At 41.7% G+C, this 24,953-nt stretch overlaps 1 protein-coding gene across 4 annotated transcripts in view; it reads right to left on the reverse strand.

Annotated features, from left to right (window-relative positions):
• KCNH1 (potassium voltage-gated channel subfamily H member 1) overlaps positions 1 to 24,953 on the reverse strand; it is a 236,755-nt gene that overhangs the window by 79,053 nt on the left and 132,749 nt on the right. For all 4 annotated transcript variants that reach the window (XM_083433006.1, XM_083433005.1, XM_083433004.1 and 1 more), the window contains exon 10: positions 20,659 to 20,855. In XM_083433006.1, coding sequence (XP_083289132.1) covers positions 20,659 to 20,855 — 197 coding nt within the window. The remainder of the gene's footprint in view (positions 1 to 20,658; positions 20,856 to 24,953) is intronic.

Here is a 24,953-nt window from a genome sequence, read left to right on the forward strand (position 1 = left end):
AACATTTCCACTCATCTCTTATCCATGACTCATTCTAATTTTTTGTTTCGCAGTCAAAGTTACTATATAACTTTTTATATGCAGTTGCATATAAAAAGAGACTGAGCGCCTCTTTCGGAATATCATCACTTGTTATCTCTAACAGAAATGCCTTGGGTCTTTGGGGAAATGAGACCTTAAGGATCTTTTTAATTCTGTATGCATCATCTCCCAGTATTCTCTAGCATATTTACACAACCACCATCTACCTCTTGGCACTTCCAGCATAGATTTGACCCTTTTCTGTACATTTTCACCAGTTTGAAGGGTGTCAAGTACCACCGGCACATCACCTTTTTGTAAATTTTCCTCAATAAGGTAGCAGGCAGAGAAGTTCATAGTTTGGTATGCCTAATTATTTTTACAGATTTCCTTGATGTTTTATGTATATAATCTATTGCTTTTATAGGTTTAGAAGCAATTTATGATTCAGAAGGCTGTTAGTGACAATGCCATGATTTCTATCCCTCCTGCCCTTCATACAATTTATGACACATTGTTGTGATCAGACTAAGTATTGTTGGTTGAAAAGGTTTGCTCACAGAAGTTCAAACTCTCTCTGCACAACAGACAGAGAGAGTAGGCTGTGATTTTAAGTAGGCTAAGAATCTCTGGTTTAAATATAATTGGTGCCTCACATTAGACAATTCAAGTGTTAAGCATGCCTTGGGTCTCTTTGATCTTAACTTTGATCTTTTGCTGGATTTTTATCCTTTAATGCCTAGAAAAAACTCTTAAGCAATAGGTAAAATGACAGCTTCACTTAGCCATTGTTCCCAATTGTTTTATCCCAGAGAAAGCAGCCACAGTCACCTTCATCTCTAATGAAACTGTTTATGAAAAGCCTTTAAACCACTCAGATGTTTCATGACCCTTGGAATCTGGATGCTTGGTGAATCCTACAGAAATGTTTTCTCTAGGGTGGCTACTTATGCACTAACAAAATGGAAGAAATAAATCAGCAGAACAGAGGATACATGATTGCATAGGCTGATTTATACATATAGATGCTGATTTAAATATAATTACTATCTTGCAATAGTGGGGAAGACTGCCAAATAGGTAACACTAACAGGTCCCTCAGATCAGACTCCAGCCTCAGAACTAGAAAGTAGCCAATGTAACACCAATTTTAGAAAAAGGATTGGAGGGGGTCCCTGAATTTACAGGACAGTTAGCTTAACATCTGTCCCAGGAAATGTGGTGGAAAGGCTTGTTAAAGATAAACAAGCATATAGAAAGCATAAGAAAGCATACAGAAGAACAAGCCATACTGAAGCAAAGTCAGCATGGCTTTTGCAAAGGAAAGTCCTATTAGAATTATTTGAGAATGTCAACATGTATATAGATAGTTCAGTTGACACATTGTATTTGCACTTTTGACAAAGTATCTTAGAATATGTACAGTTTCCATCTAATATATAAATCTGACCTTTTCCCCACAATTTATCAAATATGTATACGTATATAAGAATACAAATGGGCATACATTCATTGAAAACACATACTGTTTCTCATACAGTTAAAAAGGGGGTAGGGGAGTAAAAAACAAACAAACAAAATGTCATATTCCATTATTACATAGACAATAACTTAATCCACATTTGCTGGAAGTTTATTTATATTCCAATAGTGTATAAACGTTGGCAAGTCCTCCACAAATGCCTGACATAACCTTGTTTCTGCCTTGCCTGGATGCAATTATCACAGTTAATTTACTTATAATCATAATATTTCAAACTTTTGAAAGTCATCTATCTATTCTTGGCTTCCAATCGTTCCTCCAATATTTGCTATTAATATCTCTGTGTCACCAGCATCGTTTGTTTTAGTTCGCAACATCTTGGATCATTCCACAATACCAGCTGTGGTGTGCAGGGAAGCACAACTTCAAAAAGATTTTTGACAATGTTCCGGGGAGGGACGGGACCAGGACCTGTCCAAAGTCTTAGATAATACTAGCAGCACAACGCTAACCACACCTACAAAGAAGTAAGTCTGAGTAGAATTCAATAGAATTCAATGGCACTTAACTCCCAGGGGTTAGGATTGCAGTGTAAATTTCCCCCATAAATGTACTGGCTCCAATTTCAAGGTGCTGGTTTCAGTGTACAGTGGATGCTTGGGTTGTGAATGTGATTTGTGCGGGAAGCACGTTCGCAACCCACAGTGTCCGCAACCCGCAGCGCTGCTCATGCGTGGGTCGCGATTTGGCGCTTTTGCGCATGCGCAAAGCGCGATTTAGCACTTCTGCATTTACGCAAGCACCGAAACCCAGAAGTAACCCGTTCTGGTACTTCCAGGTTCGGCGTGGTGTGCAACCCAAAATCACACAACCCGAAGCATCTGTAACCCGAGGTATTCCTGTATAAAGCCCTATACAACTTGGGACCAGGATACCTGAATGATCATTTTGCCCCATATATACTGAATTGAGAGGCTCCTGAAGATACCATCTCACCATGAAGTCCATTGCAAACAATGCAGCAATTGGGCCTCTAGTGTTATGGCAGCTGCCCTCTGCCTTAGTCCAACACCGCACAGGTTTCAGTGGTGTATTCCATTGTATAATTAGAATTTTTAAAAATCTTAGCACTGAAAGAGTGATAAGGACAATCCTCTTTCACATTCATGCATTTCCATTGTTTGTGGCTGTATGTGGCAATTTCTGACAAGGTATCACCAAGGAGCAAAAATATTAACGCTATCATTCAGCTATGAAAGCAGCCCACACATGCATGTTATAAATCACCAGGAGGCAGAGGCTTTTTATATTCAAGTGTATCTGCTCACCCTCCCCTGCAACGCACTCTTTTGTTGAAAAAGAAACAAACATGCCACTTCAACCAGGTTTTTGATTGGTTTTTGTTTGTCAAAAAAGGTGAGTCACCATGAAGAACAGTTAAATGACAAAAAGCAGTTGGACTTCAGTCCCTCATCCTTATAATTTGGCAACCTAAAAAGCAAGGGGTGCTTAAAAAATTAAATAAAATTGAGGGGTTCATTGCTGAAAACATTAGGTTGGTAGCATTTAGAGAGGTGACTGGGCCCTTGGATGACAAGAGAATCGAAGGGGTTCTAGAGGAGGATAAGATTGTGGAGCAGCTGAATGAGTCCCTCAGATCAGCCTCCATACTTGAGAACTGGAAAGTAGCCCATGCAACAATGCTACTGATTGAAAGGGGATCCTGGACAACACAGGCCAGTTAGCTTATAGTGCAGGGGTCAGCAAACTTTCAGCAAGGGGCTGGTCCACTGTCCCTCAGACCTTGGAGGCGGGGGGGGGGGGCGGACAATATTCTGAGAGAAAAAAATGAACAAATTCCTATGCCCCACAAATAACCCTGAGATGCATCTTAAATAAAAGGACACATTCTACTCATGTAAAAACACGTTGATTCCCGGACTGTCCGCGGGCCGGATTTAGAAGGCGATTGGGCCAGATCCGGCCCTCGGGCCTTAGTTTGCCTACCCATGTTATAGTGTGTCCTACAAAGGTACAGTGGTGCCTCAGGTTAAGTACTTAATTCGTTCCAGAGGTCCGTTCTTAACCTGAAACTGTTCTTAACCTGAGGTACCACTTTAGGTAATGGGGCCTCCCGCTGCCGCCGTGCGATTTCTGTTCTCATCCTGAAGCAAAGTTCTTAACCCAAGGTACTATTTCTGGGTTAGCGGAGTCTGTAACCTGAAGCGTATGTAACCTGAAGCGTTTGTAACCTGAGGTACCACTGTATTGTTAAAGATAAACTAGGTAGAGCTGGTTAGGTTGATATGGTGTATGCTTCTGACAAGGTAGCTCCTGAGTAAGCTTAGCAGCCATGAAGAAAGAGTGGAGGTCCTCCTGTGGATCATGAATTAGTTAAGTGGCAGGGAGCAGGCATAAATGCAGAGTTCTCCATTTGGAGTTCTCCAAATGTAGAAAGTGGAGTCCCCCAAGTGTGGGCTTGTGGAGGAGCAAACCAGGGTTTTCTGTTGCATAATGTGTGAAATTACCCCATACCAATCCCATGTAGAATCATCTCCAAATATCATGGTTTCGGGTAGCCTTTAGCATATTCCTCAGAGATGGCTCTACTGCTACTTTTCTTTAGTTTCACTGTTAAACAAGGCAGAAAAGCAGGGAGGAAAAGGCTGAAGGCAGGTGCTTTGTAATGCCACAGCAATCAGTTTGACACACCAAATAGCTCAACTCCTTGATGTTCCTCAGAGACTGTGACCTCTAAAGGCACATCTGTGAGGTTTGGTGTTAAGACCGAGAATCCCAGGCACGATAACATAGGGATCTGTTTGGATTTTTCTATTAGTCTCATTTTTCTACTTTGTCGTCTCAGGTTTTTTTCTACAACGTCAACAACAAAGTGGTCAAACGAGGCATCACCCAGTGTGTGGCGCTCTGCATGTTAAAAAAATACAATGAATACTGGAAGTGAGAGAATTCTCATACTTCATCTCTTGCAGAGATACATGTAATTTATATATGTGTAGTTGCAGGGATTCTACTTCCCATGGGCAAGATGCAAGAATTCTTTTTGGGGATGTGAGTGAATGTGCAAGCATAAGCAAGTTCACAAATGTTGTAATGTGTGACACCCTTCCTCAGCTCACTGCTCTCACATTCAAGTTCTCCTGTCTCAGAACTTAACATAATGAATTGGTTTAATATTCCATTATCAAGGTATCTAGACCTTCACATCTCAAGGCAATTTCATGTAGGGTTGCCAACTTGAATAAAATATTTGGGGGTAGGGGATGCAGATAAGCCCTGCCCCATCAATCACATGACACAGTGCACACACACACCATTTGAATGGCAATGACCGTCAAGTGGAAGAGGGGAGGCGGCCCTCTCATATATTTTATTGGTGGGGCTGTTGACCCCTCAGCCCCTATGGGTTGGTTCCTATGTTTTCATAGAATCATAGAATAGAATCATAGAATCATAGAGTTGGAAGAGACCACAAGGGCCATCGAGTCCAACCCCCTGCCAAGCAGGAAACACCACCAGAGCACTCCTGACATATGGTTGTCAAGCCTCTGCTTAAAGACCTCCAAAGAAGGAGACTCCACCACACTCCTTGGCAGCAAATTCCACTGTCGAACAGCTCTTACAGCTCTCATGAATGGAACAGTTTGCATTTTATGGGTTTGAAAAGCAAATGCAGAACGAAAACGACTAGACTGAAAAGAGCATCCTTCTGTTTTCTGCATTAACGGCACTCACACTTGCACACACTGAGGGTGGTGTTCAACGTTGCACTCTTATGCATGTTCCATCTGCATAAGCCTTGCGGCTTTCCAGATGGACAAATTGAGTCTTTGTCCAAGAATGGACCACAAGGGTCATCTATTCCAACCCCCTGCAATGCAGGAATCTTTTGCTCAACATGGAGCTCAAACTCACAACCCTGAGCTTAAGAGTCCAATGCTCTACTGACTGGGCTATCCAGTCACTGATCCCCACTCTCCTCCCAAGGGGGCGTGAGGTGGCGACAAGTGGAGCGAAAGCCCTCTTGCAGAAGTGGAAGTCCCTGTGTAGCCAGATGGGTGGGGTATTTTAAAAAAATACTATTATTATTATTATTATTATTATTATTATTATTATTAGGCGTGTTGGGAGAATCCCACCCCAAAAAACCACAACAGGAGCTCAAAGGCATGCTTAATATTATGTGAGAAAATGCCTTTACTTACACAGAAGATGGGGCGACGTTGAATTCAAATTTTTTTACATACCCTTGTACTCCCTCTTTCAGTACATTAATTCTGAGACTGTCTGATACCACCAGCTCTGGAGGCTTATCTGAAATGCATGTTTCCCTTAATGGGTTCTGGGAGAATTTTTTTAGAACAGGATTTCATGTTCAACCCGCACTTGAAAATAAAGTTTAAAAACGCTGTGCTTTGGAAAAAAGATTAAACAGCACTAAGAATTTATAGGCTACGGATCTTAACCTAAGCAAAAAGCAAACCAACAATAAAATATTTCTGGAGCACAATTGTACTCCCACACTTGCAGTGCCTGGAGAAAAACATCAGAAACAGCTTAGCTGACAATGGATTGTATCCAATGCTTTAGGATTTAAGATTATGTTTGTACCACCACTGATGTCACATTTCATTTTACTTTCTGCCTCTTGCTGCCTGGAATTCATTTCCCCCTGTTTTCTGCATATAGTTTCCCCGTAATTGTGGGCTTCCTTTCTCTTCCCCACACCCTGGCTGCTGAATAAGTACCATCACAGTTATAGACTTCACAATTTTCTGGTGGGTGTTACTCAAGTCATTTGGAGGGTAAATCTGCTTGCATTCTAGGATGCTATGGAGTGGAATGAAAGCAAACTTTGACCAAGAAATCTGGTCAGGCCTCAATGTCTTGCGGGGGGGATTAAAAGGGGGCGGAGGCACTGAATGCAGGAATAAACCAAAAAGATGAAGTTCTCAAAAGGTTCCAAACTGGGCATGTTTCAGAAACTAGTGTTTGCTTCCCCAGGGGCAATCAACTCCTTACAGGCAGTGTCCACGCAACACAGAAAGCTGAACTATGGTTTACTGGGATTGGTCTAGTTTGTAGACTCTTGGAGAGAGAGAGCCACTTCATTCCTTCCCCCTCTTTTTTACTCCCACACCGCATGGAACTAAGACAATGTTTGGCTTAGCAGGTCATCTAGACCTGGGTTTGCAGTTAAGTGCTCTCCTCACTAACCACCAGCTGAAGCCAAGAGTAGGGATGCTGGAAAATTCTGATGAAAACAGAAAAGGAAATTGCAGGTGTCCCCTTATGGTGAGAGTGAAATTGGGTGAGTGGCTGCATGGCAAGGTCCCGACCCGACCCCCCCCCCCCCCAAGGTATTGATGGTTGTATGAATGGGTGCATTTTACACTAATTAGGATCCTGTGTTTTGCTTTATTTATATTGATATTGCTGATACGGATATGAATATCGTTTATCTGTTTTAATGCAAATCATTGGACATTGCTTTTATTGTATTGTGTGTGCATGTGTGCATTTTGTCTATAAACTGCTTCAAGATCTACAGATAATAAGCAGCATATAAATGGAAATAAAAAAGTAAGAAGTACATAAAAAGCAGGAAGTTGCTCATTAAAAGGAGCATTTGGTATGGAATTGCCAACCTGCTAACATAGTTTTCTGGTGCAGCTCACAGGAAACTGAAGTCTGGGTGTAGTCTAAGAGTAGCAAAAGTTCATTTTCTTCCCTCTTACTAACAACAGAGCCTCAAAAGTCAGAAAAAGGACACTTGGAAGTACCGTATTTTTCACCCCAAAGGACACACTTTTTCACCTCCAAAAATGAAGGGGAAATGTGTGTGCGTCCTATGGGGCGAATGCAGGCTTTCGCTGAAGCCTGGAGAGCGAGAGGCGTCGGTGTGCACCAACCCCTCTCACTCTCCAGGCTTCGCGCAGATCTCCGCAAGCCATGGGAGCCCGGCGCAGGGCTCCCACGGCTTGTGGAGAGTTGCCTGCATGACGAAGGCTGGGCGTGCTGAGCTCAGCATGCCTAGACTTCGCGCACCTCTCCGCAAGCTGCTTGCGGAGAGTTGCCTGTTCTGGGGGCTGGGGTCAGGGGAAGCCTTATGTGTGCCTTATGGGACGGTGTGCCTTATGGGACGGTGCATCCTATAGGGCAAAAAATACAGTATCTATGTTAGTGCTACACCCAGTTAAAGTTGCTGACTGCCGGTTTTGGGGGGATGCAAATGGGTTTTTGAGAAAAGAAAACTTGGGATAGTTCACAGCATTGTGCTCCATCATCAAAAGATTTATTTCACTGAGGTTCCAGTATATAAAAATTAAGCCTGCTGCTAAAAATAAGCATCTCCTTTTACTGCTTAGATGCTCCTTTATCATGCTCTGAACCTGCATAAACAGAGACAGGTGAGCCAAAATGAAAGATCTGAAAAGCATCTGTGTTCTAAATAAACAAAATGAAGCAGATACAAAAGAAGACCAGAAGTGCACTTTAGAAATTTCAACAGGAGAGAACTCATTTGTTTCAAAGCAACTCCACACAAGGAAAACCAAGTATTGTATCTATCCCTCTGGTAAATGATTCACAATTTATTCCGCAAACCTCAGGATGTGGGACAGAGTTTGACAAAGAATATTTTAAACTCTGCTAAATGAACTGAATGTTTCCTATCTGTATGAGTGCATTGCCTTTGCTGCTTAAAACCACAAAGCAGCATCAAATCAAAGGAAGCTTTCTTACAGTATAGTCCTAGGTATATTTACGGTACCTTCACTTTGTTCAATTGGGCTTACTCTCAGGAAATTATACATAGGATTCCAGCCTTAAACTCAATGGGTAACATTAATAACATCCACCTGCTTATGCAATAGAGATCTGATACAACCAGGCTTCTAGTTTCTCTTCTTCCTCCTCCAGCACCCCATATATCCCCAAAACCTGCTATGGAGGGTCCCCCAATCCACCAGAACAGATTTTCAGGGGAATGCAAGGGATAGCCTTGGAAAGAGGAAGGAGGAGCCCTGTTGTATGAGCAGACGTCTCCTCACTCCACGTTGGCTCTCATTCTATTGTGATTCCTGTCGTAGTCCAATTCTACTAGTGCTAGTGGGAAAATAATGAATTTACATCAGTGTAAGGATCTAGTCCTTATTTAAAGATTTCTGAGCCACCTTTCAGTGTAGGTCACATTGCCCTCAAAAGACAATGCACTAAACGCCATAGCAAAATTACAAAACCATCAAATTACACCTCGAGAACAATTAATCCACAGCAGAGCAATTAATAAAATGCAGATCAAAATGTAAATGTCATCAGAATTGTCCTTTTAAAAAGGCAATCATGGGGCTAAGCTTCTTTTTCTGTGGATTGCATCCCACAAATACCCAACTTAGCAGCATTTTATATCCTGCCTTCTAAAAACCAAAAGAGACCAACAGCCATAAATACAACTGGCCCCAGTGTAACCCTCCCTCTTCTAGATGTCAGGCTGCTGGTGGCCTTTGAGATGGATGGGGTCATGGTCTGAGACTGCCATTAGAAGGCACCTTTCTGTCATTTCCTAACCTGCTGATAGCTGAAGGGAGGCTGGATGCAAACTCTAGCAGTTGCCGTTTCTGAAAGTTAGCTCTGTGCTGCTAAAGATAAGTTCTTTTGCAATGGTTTCCTGTGAGCTCCTATAACCCATCAGTGATTCAACTATATTCCATCTGGATGCTTTTCTCTGTTTGACCCAGATTTTATACAGATGCCAGCAGCATCTTGTCCAGTCTGTTGCTGACAACAGAGACATTGACACATCTGAGTGAGCTAGGACCCTAGGATGGGGGAAATGCTGTAGAGAAATTAAAAAGGGAAACATTTCTGTCTCTGACTCTCTCTTATCTTTATTTTGTGCTGTTTATTAACTTATTATGTTCATTTGTCTTTTGATGCTCTATGTTGTCTTTTTTAATGCAAATAAATTGCCAAAAGGCTAGCTTTTTATATGGTTCTGGATTGGCATAGTTTTAACAAAGATATGTTTTGAAAGGAAAGGAAGGTGGAGGTTTAATGAGTACAATATTAGGTATTTATATTGTTAATTATATTCATGAAAGCTTTGACAGAGCTAAAAAATATTTGCTCTTCTGTGTTCTGCAAGAGTCTGTTTTGATATATTGTAAATTAGGTGTTATCTGTGCCCTAACTGGATTTGGCACACAATGTTAAGGTCTCTGCCCGTCCCCCCTGCAGTTTAGCATCTATATGAAGCTGTTGGGAGTGGTCCCTGGAGAAGTAGAGATGAGAAGTAACCAATATGTGGATGACACCCAGTTTCTCTATAACATGGAGGGCTGGATAAGGACAAATTAGCTAAAACTGGAGAGACCAATAGGAGAGAGACATATTTTATTGCAGGTGGGACAGACAAAGGCAATTGGTTTTGCTGCTATTACCTTTAAAGTCCTGCAACATTATTTTAGCTGCCCAGATTTCAATTTGATGGTCATATCATGTTGCATTTGGTGTTCCCATGAATTTCCATATTACATTTCTTAAGTCGCATAGGAACTGCATGATTTGTCATACAATATAATTGCTTACCCATAGTATATTCGAGACACTCATCCAGACAGAGTAACCTTCAGTGATTACAGTGGTACCTCGGGTTACAGACGCTTCAGGTTACAAACGCTTCAGGCTACAGACTCCGCTAACCCAGAAATAGTACCTTGGGTTAAGAACTTTGCTTCAGGATGAGAACAGAAATCGTGTTCTGGCGGCGCGGCAGCAGCGGGAGGCCCCATTAGCCAAAGTGGTGCTTCAGGTTAAAAACAGTTTCAGGTTAAGAACGGACCTCCGGAACGAATTAAGTACTTAACCTGAGGTACCACTGTACTTAAGTGGAGAAGAATGCTTTGAAAGTCCTGTAGATATTTTCAGAACAAATGCCACACGATCAAGGAATGCCAGAATGTTAGCAATTCATCTAATCTACCATTATGTTATTTACCAACTTTAGAAAAGAAGAAAGGCACCTGAAAACACTGTGAGAAGGTGTATGGCTGGTGTTGAAAGCGAGAAATGTAGCTCTGTCTTTATGAAATGCAAATTTGGACACAATTCAGCATTTCCATCTACTCTGCAGTGCAGCAAGGCTAGACTAGAAGTAGGCATGGAGATGGAAGGCTCATTTCTAAATCATGTCCCGATTGTCAGAAGAGAATTGCTGCACTGAATGCATGTGTCAAAGAACACCAGAAAAGCTTTCTATATTGACTGGAGATGATAATGCCGAAACTTTAGCCCAAATAATTTTCAACCATGTCTACAGATCCTTACATAGATTCCATTAGACCAACATAAAATGAAGCTCTTAAGATTTCATACAAGGGCAGAAGACACTGAAACTCTGCAGACTAATAAATTGTTTGAAGCAATCTTATTTTTCACTGGCAAAAAAATGCCACATATGGGTTGCTGCTGAAATGACTTAAAATCAAAGCAGACAGTGGAAATCGTGGACAAATTAGGGATCATTCAGCTGTACTGTACAACGGTTTCTAGTAGGAAAGCCAGAATAACTGCACTCAATAACTTAGGCAGTGTAGGGAAGGGAACCAGAAGAGATGCTGGAAATCTGTGATCAGAATTCATTTTAAAAGTAGCTGAGGTGCAACTAGTTTGGGGAAGCGGCTTAAAATCTTTCTGTGCTAGTTATTTCCCCAGTCTAAATCCTACCACCTCCCCAAGCTGCTATATAAATGGCATATTGGAGGGGGAAATTGTAGATTGGAAATGGTGGAGGGAGATAATTTTTTATTGTTATTGTTGTTATTATTTATTACTTACACCCCACCCATCTGGCTGGGCCTCCCCAGCCACTCTGGGCGGCTTCCAACAAAATATTAAAAACGTAATACATTAATACCTCCGCGAATGTCCGCCCCGGAATGGGTTACTTCTGCGTTACTTCTGTGTATGCACAGAAGCGCCAAATCGCGCATGCGCAGAATCACAAACTGCTCCGCGTGCGTGCGAAGAGCAGCACTTTGTCAAGCGTCCCTTTCGTGGAGCGTCTGGGGCTCCAGAACAGATCCAAGACTCAAACAAGGTACCACTGTAAAATATCAAATATTAAAACTTCCCTAAACAGGGCTGCCTTCAGGTGTCTTCTAAAAGTCAGATAAAGTTATGCCTTGGGTTACGAACACTGTGGGTTGCGCGTTTTCGGGTTGCGGACTGTGCCAAACCCGGAAGTACCAGAACGGGTTACTTCCAGGTTTCGGCTCTCACGCATGTGCAGAAATGCAAAATGACGTCACGTGCATGTGCAGAAGCACTGAATCGCTCCACACGCGTGCGCAGACATGGCGCTTCAGGCTACGAATGCTGCAGTTTGCGAACATGCTTCCCACACGGATCATGTTCGCAAGCAGAGGTATGACTGTAGTTGTTTATTTCCTTGACATCTGGTAGGAGGGTGTTCCACGGGGTGGGCACTACTGCTGAGAAGGCCCTGGTTCCTTGAACTATGTGGATATTGTACAAGTACCAGGATGGTCTGAGAAAGTCTAAATGCAAAAGTAATTGACATATACTTCTTGCAGTGAGGGGACCGCCAGAAGGCCCTTGGCACTGGACCTCAATGTCCGGGCAGAACGATGGGGGTGGAGACGCTCCTTGGCCTAGGTATACTAGGCCAAGGCTAAGGTCACCCCTTCTACCTTTGCCACTCTAACCACCCCTTCCCTCAAAGCTACTAAGAGAGAATATGAGAGGCTTGATTTCATTTCCAGCGTCTCATCTGTTCCAGGCCTGGGTCTCTCCACTTCTTATTCCTTAAGGTTATTCATTACATTTTAAGCTATATTTTTATTTCAGGCACTGATTTTCAATATGCAACAAATCGCTTTTCAAATCGGCGAAAGGGCATAGGAGACTTCCAGGGTGCAACTCAAGGCAGTGTATGTAGAGTTCCCAGTCTCTCATCTAAACTCTGGCCGAACCTACCTCCACTTAGCTTCAGAAAAATGGTTGAATTATGTAACCACAAGACCAACTCCAGATCAATCTGTGACGATTGGCAGCACTGTCACCATTTCCTTCCTCTGCTCCAGCCATTTGAACCAGTGTGTGAAGGAATGTGACAAGTGAGTTTATCTTATTTAATTTCGAAAACAGGTCAGCATAAACAATATCCCAATGCCCGTCTTGAGTGGCAGTAAAGCCCTGAGCAGTACTTAATGAATTGTGCATACAAAAATGGTGTCGCATTCCCCTTACGATGGCAGCCTCAATTGGGGATGTGGAAATATAACATTTCTGCAAAGCAAGAAAAGAAAAGAACACCTTGACAAAGATAGGGTGTCGATTCTCATCTCGTATCGATCTAACATCTGCTTCTGAATCATGCAAGTCTTTGAGCTGCACAAGCTCTTTGAGCAAATGGGCAGATATTAATTCTGCTTTGCTCAAAATCTTGCAGTAATTTGCAAAGAGTATTGAATAATGTTACCTGCGATATAAACTATTAGTGTCCCTATCACAGACAGACAGGAACAATGGCCAGACTCTCTTTTTTTGGCAGAACTACTCCCTTTAAGATTTTTTGAGGGCAAGGATACATTAATCTTAAAAACAAATGTACTTTTATATGGTAAGTGCAAAGAATGCAGTTTATGTCATTGCATCAGAATTGACCTGCTACAAGCTTTTCTTGCTCTTTTACTTCTAAGGGGGGGGGGGGGAACACCCAAAAGGCAAAACAGGAAACAGCTGGCCATCAGTCAAGCAGAGAGATGCTCAAAAGTGTGACATCAAATTTATACAAATATAGACCAGATTCACACATAACACTAAGCCAAACCAAGACTTAGCATGAATCAGAAAACATGCAGGTTTCCAGAGCAGAGGTTGTGGCCAATCCAGGCTAAGGTATGGTTTGGGATTAGCGTTACATCTAAACCCAGGCTATTGGTTTTTCTCACTCTAGAGCAGTGTTTCCCAAACTCAGGTCTCCAGCTGTTTTTGGACTACAGTTTCCATCATCCTTGGCCACTGATAGCTAGGGATGATGGGAGCTGTAGCCCAAAAAATAGTTGGAGACCCAAGTTTGGGAAACACTGCTCTATACAAAACACATGGCGTAACCAAGGTTTAGTCTTGGTTTAACCATTCATGGTCTGAGGGGAGGCAGACCGTAAGTGTGGATTTGGACATAACTCTTAAGATAAACGAAGGATTAATCCTGGATAGCACTGCAGAAGCAGCACAATTGTGGAAAGCATGCAACAGCTGTGACCTTCACTTTGGGAACCCACTCATTTGCACAAGGCCATCGTTTGGCATGTAGCCTTACATGCAAACTGGGCCACAAATGTCATGTGATGTTACAATTAAAGGATTGCCCTTGCATCTTTGAAAACCAACATTTCTTATACTAAGAAGAGAACCTAACTACTAAATGAGAATTGCAATTTATTTCCGATGGGTTTGCCTTCTGTGCCAAAGATTACACTTCTTTCAACGTTCAGATATTACGCTACTAATAGGCACAAGTTTAAGTGTGCACCTAAAATGTAATGAGTAGAGCCACTGAAATCCAAAGCCATTATTTTACATTGTTCAAGTTATTTCACGGGGTAATCATTTCACGTATAGCTTTATGAAATAATTGTGCTGATTGCATCTCGTATTTCAGAAGACAAATCCTCAGTCCTAAAGGAAACATGTGCTTGCCTGCCTGTCTAGACTTTCCGAGCAGAGCAAGCATAATGAAATGCTAGAGCATTCCACCTGTGAAAAAGGTCTTTCTGTAGTATTCGCAGCCAGTTGTTTAATCATCTCTCACACCATCTAAAAGACCTAATGGCTAAATGGCATCATGAAATATTCAAGGCATGGAGAGCACTAGAGAGACCTGAATTGAGGGTACTGCCAGCCAGCCAGCTCTCTCTGGTAGGGCATGAGCAATCATCTATATCCCATCATGCAAACTACCGCATGCATCTGTGCAAGGGAAAGCAAACACGCCCATCCCCGAGTGAGTGAAAGTAAACTAAGAGCAATCAAGAAGAAGTAGTGTACACATAAACTAAAGCAAATATTTGCTGAAACAGAAAAGACAGGAAGCATTCTGCCAATGTACCAATTAGGGGCACTCCACTGATGAGTATTAAAGAGGCTAAAGAGCGTGGAGTTTCAAACCAGAGGGAAGAAAGGGGGGAAGCTACTAAGCCAATCATCATTACTAAGGATGATGGGAAACTTCTTCTTCCATAGGAATATTTATATTCTTCAAAGAGATCTCCCAGTGGACAGAAGTATAACCTGGAATCCCCAGTAGAATTGATGGATTGATGTAGGTAAAAATGTCTAACCATCCTAAATGTGTTCAGTGTGCTCTCACATCCCCTTGGTAGGACAGTTATTCTGAGGCCAACAATTTTTCATTCAACCTAGCGTCCTGGAAATTAATTCAGTTACAATATTGACTGTACCTGTGGCAACTTCAGATTGTACGATGGATAGAAAAACTTAAAGTTGGAAAAGGTTCTCATGTATAATAACGGAGTGGCGGGGTGTATACGATATACGATATCTTTATTGTCATTGTCCCATGCAGAACAATGAAATTGAAAAACTACATAAAACATTCAAAACCCCCTAAAAACTCTGAAACCCCATTTTAAAATACACTATACTATAGAGACCCCTTATGCTGCATTTAGAACCAGAATTGCATTTGCGTAGAAACTGTTTCTCAGGCGGCTAGTCCTGGCCTTTATAACCCTATACCTTCTTCCAGAAGGCAGAAGCTGAAAGAGATCATTTCCGGGGTGCGTACTATCCTGCGCTATCTCTGCCGCTTTCTTATGGCACCTGACAGCATAGATTTGATCTAAGGTGGGAAGAGTGCACCCAATTATTCCATCAAATGAATGACAAAAGTTTGTTCTGGTCTACAATAAACCTGGTTCTGCAGGTTTTCAGCACAGAAGAGTTTCAGTGAGGAAGGTTTCTCTGCCGAAAGTGTCTATTGTCTAGTAATTGTGCTATCAGAAGCTTTCCTCTGCAATTCAGATTTGCAATTTGCATGAAGGGATACAATTATAACAGGAAATGACTTTTATGGTTATTATTTTGTATTCTTAGACCATCCTCCAACCTATGTTTTCAGGGCAGTATACAAAGAATACAGTAAAATATAACATAATACTGCAAAAGTATACAATTTACAATTCAATTACAAAACAGAAACAATGCAGAAGTCACGGTAAATAGAAGCTGGTTAGCCACCTCTTCTGTCCCCAAAGTCCAGACAAAAAAGGTCTTTCACAGACCTTTAAAAGATGTCAGTGGGGTGGGGGGGCAAACGTATCTCCAATGGAAGGGAGTTTTATAACTGGGATGCCATCACTGAGAAGGCCCTGCTACAAGTCGCTGTGGAATGTATCTCAGTTATAAATGGAGCATACGACGAGCTTGCTAAATCAGGCCAATCACCCATCTAAGACAGCATCCTGATGACTGTGGTAAGCCTGCAAACAGGACATTAACACAACAGCATCTACCCACCTGTGATTCCCATAAACTAGTGATCAGAGGCATAATGCCTCTGACAGTGAAGATAGAACATTGCCATTGCAGCTAGCAGCCATCAATACCCCTCTCCTCCATGGTTTGGCCTAATCCTCTTTTAAAGCCATTTAAGTTGATGGCAATCACTGCCCCATGTGGGAGTGAGTTCCATAGTTTAACTATGCACTCAACATGCCTTCCTTTATCAAAAGGATAAATGGGCATGCAGTTCTTTTTTTTAAAAAAAAAAAAGCAATCAGACAGATGACCCGATTCACAAGGACACGATTGTTAACTGTTCCATTCTTCAATGTCTTGCTGTGTATGATTCCCATGCAAGTTACACTGATAGAATTATACTCACCTAAAGCCTAGATTCTAGCTCTTCTTCCCTCACAGACACACAACATCCTTAAAGACTCAAAGCATGAGAAACCGAATATTTGTAGCACAAACAGGAATGCAACCTATGGGTAATGAATGAAGCACTTTTCTCAAAACAGATCATATTTTTCCCCATCTGGTATACCTTATCCATATTCTTAACACAATGTTTACATCTTCTGCAGCCTGCAAAATAAGTGTGCTGGGTAACTCAGGGTAGCCAATTCTAATTTGCAATCAGCTTCTTGCAAATAAAAGAAAAAGAATGCAGTTCACTTACTTAATACTAATCAAGTTTAACCATTCTCACCATCAATCAGCATCAGTTTTATCACTGACTGCAATCCAATTAAAATACCATTATCTCAATAATCAGATGGAAATTGCTATGATGGAATGTGCTTTCTATAATAAATGTTTCATAGAATAACATGAAAGGGAAAGAATGAAGTTCCTTTGCCTGAATATGTCTTTCCAAATCAATCCACAGATAACCCTTCTAAGCTTAGCGTAAAGAAAGCTCTGGTTTTAAAAGGGTAGCAGCCGTGGATCGCAGTTTATTAAGCTGGGATGGAATGAGAGAGAAAGTTGTCTTAGTGTGTATTTGAAAACAAACTTAACTAGCTCACAATACCCAAAATAATAAGTGAGCCAAAACACAGTCACCTTTTAAAATTTTGCAGCGCAGTTCTCCAGCCAAGTAATGTGTATAAAAATAATAAAATTCGCATAACAATATACATGTCTGTGAAGGAAATATGCAAAGATGCATTTCATTAGAGGAAATTGCTTGCAAACAGTGGCATAGCGTGGGTTGCCAAAGCCCAGGGCAAGGAAAGCATTATACCTCCTAAGGCAAGCATTGCTCCCCCAACTGGCGCCTCCATGCAGCACTGCTGTTGCTGGACAGAGCTGCAGAGCAGCAGCGGGACATGTGTGCTTGCCTCCTCCACCTTGGGCACTGCCACTGCCACCACTCTCACTGTCTGCCTGCTTCCCCCACCGGCAGGTGATGCTGCGTGGCCAAGGGATGCAAGGACCCACCCTCTCCCAGCTCCTGCTCAGTGTGCTTCTCAGGTGAAGTGAGCAGGGGGCAGGGAGTGCCTCCAGTCCAGGCAGCAGCTGCAGAGGTGTGCCCTGGTTTTCATGCTAATATGAATTCAGGCAGCCTTTCAACTGCACATCATTGGAGAAGGTGATATATGGGGTGGCTGCGCCATACGTCTCTTCATTGAGAGCAACTGGTGCTGTGGTCTAAACCACTGAACCTCTTGGGCTTGCTGGTCAGAAGGTTGGTAGTTCGAATCTGCATGAAGGGGTGAGCTCCCGTTGCTCTGTCACAGCTTCTGCCAACCTAGCAGTTCAAAAGCACACCAGTGCAAGTAGATAAACAGGTACTGCTGTGGCGGGAAGGTAAATGGCATTTCCCTGTGCTCTGGCACTCGTCACGGTGTCCCGTTTCACCAGAAGCGGTTTAGTCATGATGGCCACATGACCTGGAAAGCTGTCTGTGGACAAAACGCTGGCTCCCTCGGCCTGGGAAGCGAGATGAGCGCCACATCCCATAGTCGCCTTTGACTGGACTTAACTGTCCAGTGGTCCTTCATAAAGGGATCTTGAGCCTTAATCTGAAGGAAATATCCACTTTGTATTGAAGTTTTCCTGCTCTAATTTATTCTGCTTGCACCTAATTGAGTGCGTACTTCAATTCAACAGGGCATAATGAAATGATTAACTCTGTTTGCTGCCAACATGATTTTGAAAACAAATAAGTAGTCTTTCCACTGGCAGGTATAAAAAATGGCACGTAACGCTGTAGTGATTCTCACACGTCTCCGTCAAACATACTAACGAACAGGTTAATTAATTAGGCCAAAGAATTCCATGCTGTATTTGAAGCTATAATAAAGGAATGTCTCGACAAAATAGGTTACGCTCATTGCACGGTGCCAATTATAGTTGCAAAGCTATACCCTTGTAAAGCCTTTTTCTGGCTTTTAATCAGATTTCATGGCTTTCTCCTATCTTCCTTGTATCTGAAGCAACAGTTCCAACACTGTTAAAATATATTACCACAGAAAGCAGCCCATACCGTCTCACCAGAAATGATGCAGAGCTAAAACAAAACCCCACAACCAGAAAGTGTATTTGATTCTTCTGTCTGAGAGATTATTTCAAAGCATTAGCAGAATGCAACCATATCGTGCAAACCATGGCAAACATTGTACACCAATTGCCTTGTGTCAATTTTCTGCCACAGACCTGGGAGCTCAATTATATCTGTCTTCAAGTAAATAAGTACACATACTAACTGCCCACGCAACCATTGCACAACACAGCACAGCGGATGTGCCAGAATACCTTTAAGCCATCATTTATGTACCTGCAGTCCAGGAGGTGTGGAAAATGCTGCTCATTATGTACTGCATTGCTCCCTGTCTAATTCTACCAGGAAGATTCCTTTTTTAAAAAAAATAATAGGTAGAAAATCTGTTATTTCTTGATGGGTTGGGATAATTACACTCCATATAAGGTTTTAACATTTGCCCTCACAGTTCAGACAAGATTTCACAGGGCAACATGGGGCCTTGTAGACTGGGAATTGCCTATGTTAAAACATGCTGGTGCTATTTTTGTGATCAGCAACGGTTTCTTGTTAATAAATCTGACTGGCTGAATGAAGTGACAGCTACTTGCCACTTTCAAGGGTTGTCGAGAATAACTCAGAGGAGCCAAACACAGAGAAGAGAACAGGCCTCAATCTTCGCCTCTGAGTAGCCTCCCTTTTGTCTGAGGCCTCATTCCATGGCATACCTCAGGATTCCTCCATGTTACATTCACAATCACATTTCTACTATATGCTTTTCTTTACTCTTATACACTAACACAAACTTCAGTTTGGAGACTTCTTCATTTTAGAATATGCTTCCCACAAAACCTCTTATGGCAATTCTTTAATTCTATCCTTCAAAGTGCTGATGTTGCTGTTTGCATTTCTCTTTTTGCAATAGCGGAGTATTCTTAGTGCTGAGCGAATGTTTGTGGGTGGGGGAAGAATGCACTAAATATATGCACAGTCCACCCCATCCAGTCTTCACAACTTTCTGAGCGTATACAAAAATAGAGGAATAAGGAAGAAGGCTTAAGGCATATTTGCTGGATATTGAAGTTGTGAAGAAGCAGAAACTATCTCCATTACAGATTTTAACGGTCATTCCCTCTTGCTAGGAAACTCTGGAATCTATGGTTATTTGTGCAAGGCCAAGGATTCTCAATCCTGGGAATTGTGGCATAGAAAGGGTGTTGAGAATTTACTTGAGCAGCGCTACAGTTCTCAGGGTCTCCTAGGAGCACTGGCATATCAACAGACATTGGATTTTTTACATCCCCACCTTGCCCACCAATTTGACACATTTTTTATATCATGCTTCATTGTAATTGACTCCACGGTAATTTTATATTAGTTTTCTGGGATGCAGAAAATTCTCTGGTAAACTGGTGTGAATCAATACAGTGGTACCTTGGTTTACAAACTTAATTCGTTCCGGAAATCCGTTCTTAAACCAAAGCATTCTTAAACCAAGGCGTGCTTTCCCATAACAGCGGAAGACTCAATTTACAAATGGAACACACTCAACATGTTCTGCTTCCAAGGAAAAGTTCACAAACCAGAACACCTACTTCCGGGTTTGCAGTGTCCTTAATCCAAGTTGTTCGTAAACTAAGCTGTTCTTAAACCAAGGTACCACGGTATATGGGCTGAATCCAACAAAAACTATGGAATCCCCAGTGTATAATTTCTTTATTAGTATTTATAAAATGTTAGAATTGGTTAATTGTAATGATTTGATGTTACAACTACTGTGGTTCCCCCCCTTTGTTATTGTTGAACTCTAAATAAAGTCTTATTCTGTTTTTTAAAAAAGGAATCCCCAGTGCAAATTCCGGAATTGGGGGAAGGAAGGGATGCAGGGAGCGTGCAAAGTGAGGAAACAGAGGAGCAGATTGTTGCCCAAGTTATACCCCACTGTAGTGCAAATATGCCTGTAGGTGAGTTGTTTACCAGTGAGGATTCTCGTACACCCTCATTTTCCATTTTTTTTTAAAAAAAAATCAATCAAAAAGGAAAAGGAAAGGAGCCAACACGAGACCATCCTTATAAGCACACAATAACCCCTTACCCTTTTCCTCAGGTTGTAGGTCAAGATGAGGTTCCTGGAAAAAGAGTGTGAGAAGGCCGTGTAGAACTCCAGCACTTTCTGTAAGGCATCTCTCTTGATCACGTGAAGGTCACAGTACGTCAGAGCCCTTACGTTAGCACAAGACTGGGCGAGGGTAGTTTCTTTCCAGAAGACATCCCCAAAAACATCACCTTTGCCTAGGAAAAGACAACAGCAATAATATCCACGATCAAAGGACTGCCTCAGCGCCGAGACTCAAACAGCAAGAACAAAACATTTCCACAAGAGGTTTCTTTCTTTCTTCCTTTTTACTGAAAGTGCATTTCTCATTTCATTCCACGTTCTGAACACACACTTTTAACAGGGCCCTCTGGTTGGAGTCCAGGGACAAGATCCCAATATCCCTGTATGCAGTGACATGCTGCCAACAACCTTCTTCCTCAGTTGGCGCTGTCAGGCCAGATTTGAATGAGAAGCCAAGGACATAAGGAAACATTTCCCATGTGGTCACTCTCTCATTTAAATCAACCCATCAGCTGGTGCTGGTTCTGTGTAAGCACGCAGGTTGTAGTACACTTGGTAGAGTTGATTTTTTATTTGATATTTGTATTCCACTTTTCCAACAACAATGTTGGGTTTAAAGTGGCTCACAATCATCATCATCTTTAAAATGTGCAAACATTACAGTCCCTATAATCCTATCAAAAACACAATAGCAGAAAAAAAATAAGACTGATAAAACAAACAAATTCAATGCAAACTCATAGTGCTTCAAAATACATAAAGAAGAAAGCTATCATGCTGAGGAAAGGAAGCAGGCAGCATTCTCCAAATACACGTTTGAGACAATTTATCTTCCTGGGCTTGTTTTTTTTTGTATGCTGTACCTATAATATGACACGCAGTCTGGAGAGATGGATGCTGGATGCTGCATAGGCAACTGGCAGTGTTGAGACGTTAACACTAAACCATGGCTTAGCATTGAGTCAATGGGCCACAGCAAGCAACAGGCCTATGTTCTCCCTCCTCTCATGTAAAGCCAGAAAAAGAACCCCAGTAGCATTTATTTTCAGTTTCTCTGCATCTCAGCTCATTGTTGAAGCCAAAGTGGGAATCAACTAATCCTTCTCAGTGTCAAAACAAGCCAATTTCAAACCATGGTTTCTGAAGCTGGCTTGTTTGACCACAGTAAGTGTGCAAGCCCTGATCCCCAATTTGGAGACAGCAAAAAGCTGAGATTCCATTCGGATACAGCAATAAGCTGAGATTCAGGGAAAATAGATCATGTGGCAAGAAAAGAGGATAGAGTGTATGATTTCAAGGCTTCCTGCAGCTCATTCACATAATGCCAAGCCATGAATTGTTTAAATTGGTTTTTACCCCACCCTTCAAGTCACTCCAAAGTGGGATGTATCAAATATAAAAATCAAATGAACCCTACAAGTAGTCCATTAAGAACATTAAAACAATATAAACGAGTTCAAAAACTGCACCGCTCACTGCAAACATCAGTGGCCTAGTCAGAGTGGGCCCAAGACATTTTGCTGCCTGAGGCAAAGGACAAGATGGTACACTCTCATTCTATATATAGAACCAAGTGAACTGGAAACAGGAGAGGGACCTTGACTGCACCTGAAGGCAACAGGCTACCTGTAGGCGCTGCTGAGGGAAGGGGGAGCTGCCCCTAGCACCTGCCATCTCTGGCAGCTGCCTCATTATATCTAACGGTAGGGTCGACCTTGAGCCTAATACATCAAGAACCCATATCATTAAAGAGAAGCATACTTTAGCTGGCGCTGAAAATCCACAAATGTTGGCGCCAGGCAGTTTGGTGTTATATATGGTCACAGCTACTATGTATTCAGAGTTATGCATACTCTAGACAAGCAGAATGCAGTGTTTTTCAAAGGCCAGCAGTCAATCAGCTGAATTGCTCCACAGAGTTCTGTGCTTAAAACTATCCGGTGGATTAGCATAAATCCATTTATCCAGTCTTAGCACTAGATTCAGAATTCTCAAGCTTGCAAAATATTTAGTTAAACAACTCTGGTAACAGCAATTAACCCGTTCAATTTAAAATGTGGATTGCTTCCAATAATCTATAAAGATCCATCCCATGTAAGATTCCTAATAAAAGTAATTTCTCCTGTGCTGTTCAGTCAAGAAAATGCACCTTTATTAAACTTTGTAAAAATTCTAACTGTGCTAAGGCACTGATATTTAATTTGCCAATTAATTAATTAGAGTAATTTGTGCAAAGTAAGACAGTTAATAGCATAAAAAGAATGTTGAGTGTCAGCCTGCTGTTAATCCTTCAAAAATGGCTAACAACTTAAAAGCTGTCAGTCTCTCTTTGCTCCATTTTTCTTTACTCGGTGGCTAAACAGTGTAACTGGCAGAGTTGATAAAAGCCACCCTGAGCTTTTGATCTCCCACACAGTTTCTTCATATATGATTTAACCTGAATTCAATGGTGCTGCTTGATCTATACCAACAGAAGAAGAGCACTGTCCCCTAAAAGTGTGTGAATAATTTACTTCTTTCATTTATTTGAAAACTAACCACAATTACTCTTCCAAGTTCACATGAAAAAATATTGTATGGCCTAAGAAATCTTTTTTAAAAAACTGATAAACAGAAATATTTTCTCCTCAGAATCTAAAAGAACAACCCTGTTGTCATGTGCCCATATTCTATAAAGATATAATAACAAGATAAAGAGTCTGTATTCATTTAGTAGATACCTTGTCCATTGGGTAGATGCCAAATGACCAGTGGGTCCAACGCGAACACTTAAGATTCAAAAATATTTTCCTCATGTCATATAATAGAGCACATTGTGCTAATAGAGCAATAATCAAATTGCAAGGTAGGAGTTTGCTATATAGGCAGCCCCCCATTTACATGCATTCAATATGTGTACAGCTGTGTATATGCACATCACGCTGAACCCAGAAGGTACATGGAAACGTCATAAAGGCATCACTGAAATGTCACTAAATGGGCAGAGTGGGGTGACTACAGACTCTTTCAATGGGTTTCAATTATACATGATTTTGCTGGCGGTGCCTCGTAACCTCCGAGTAAACAGGGGGCTGCCTGTATTTGGGTTGTATCCCCCTAATCAGGACAGACTCACTGAAAATAATGGCCATGACGAACTTATTTATTTCAGTAGGTCTACTCTGAGTATAACTTAGGGGGATACAACCTTATGTGTGGGATCCACTTAACCACCAGCAGCAAGCACAACCAAGCTCTACCCCCTCTTGCCCCCAGGTGCCTCTGAAATTGGCTCTGGGCAGTTGCAAAGCCCCAAGAACAGCACACAGGGAGAGGAGAGGGGGAACCATTCCATTTGGCAAATTGAAATGTTTGTGAGGACAATGTTTGCTCTGGTATAGAACTGCCCCCCCCCCCAGGTAAGATATCCTCGCATGGTCCAGTAGGTGTGGGGCATGAGCTCTGTAGTGCTTTGGAGATGGGGAGACTATGTCACATGTGTATGATTGGCAGTCATCCTTTGTAGGTACTGTAGGTTGTTATGTTGTTGAGTATGAGTGGTTGGTTGACGGAGATAATATTCAAAGTAGGAAATGACTGTTGTGGTTCTGTGCAATGGATGGTGAGTGAGATTGGGTGAGTGGCTACATGACTAATGTGTGTTATGTTGGTTGTAATTTTGCATTATACTGTCTTGTACTGATCTCTGATTATTCATATGAACATGGATATTGTTTAAGTATTTGAGTGTTGTTGTTTCACAGAAATCATTCTAGTCTTTATTGTACTTATTGTGTAGAGATGATAGACAGATAGATATGTATGTATGTATGTATGTATGTATGTATAGACAGACAGACAGACTGGGAACCCCTTTGAGATCTTCAGAAAGTAAGCGGTTGCTAAACGGAAATAATACATCAAATAAAATCCAACTCCCTTGTATGGGGGTGGGGGCAAGGTTTAAATATTCCTGTGCCACATTATGAATCTATCCCATTGAGTTGGGACTATCACCTTTGGCACTTCTGTGTAATAGATGTCCTTGCGGGTAAAGTAATAAACCAAAGCCGTTTCGGAGAAGCATTACAAGAACAATTATGTCTGTATGCTTTAAGATTGCAATTAGATAAAATTAAACCAGCAGGGTTTTCTCCTTCTAGAGCAAATGGGCCATTTAACACCTTTCTTCTACAGAATGGAACACACACACACACATTTCCACAGGGGTAACATAGTTTTTTGAAAGAAAGTAAAATTCCTTGGGGATGATGACTTTGTGAATAATAACT

This window comes from Podarcis tiliguerta (assembly GCF_965153285.1).
Source record: "Podarcis tiliguerta genome assembly, chromosome: 3".
NCBI lineage: Eukaryota > Metazoa > Chordata > Lepidosauria > Squamata > Lacertidae > Podarcis > Podarcis tiliguerta.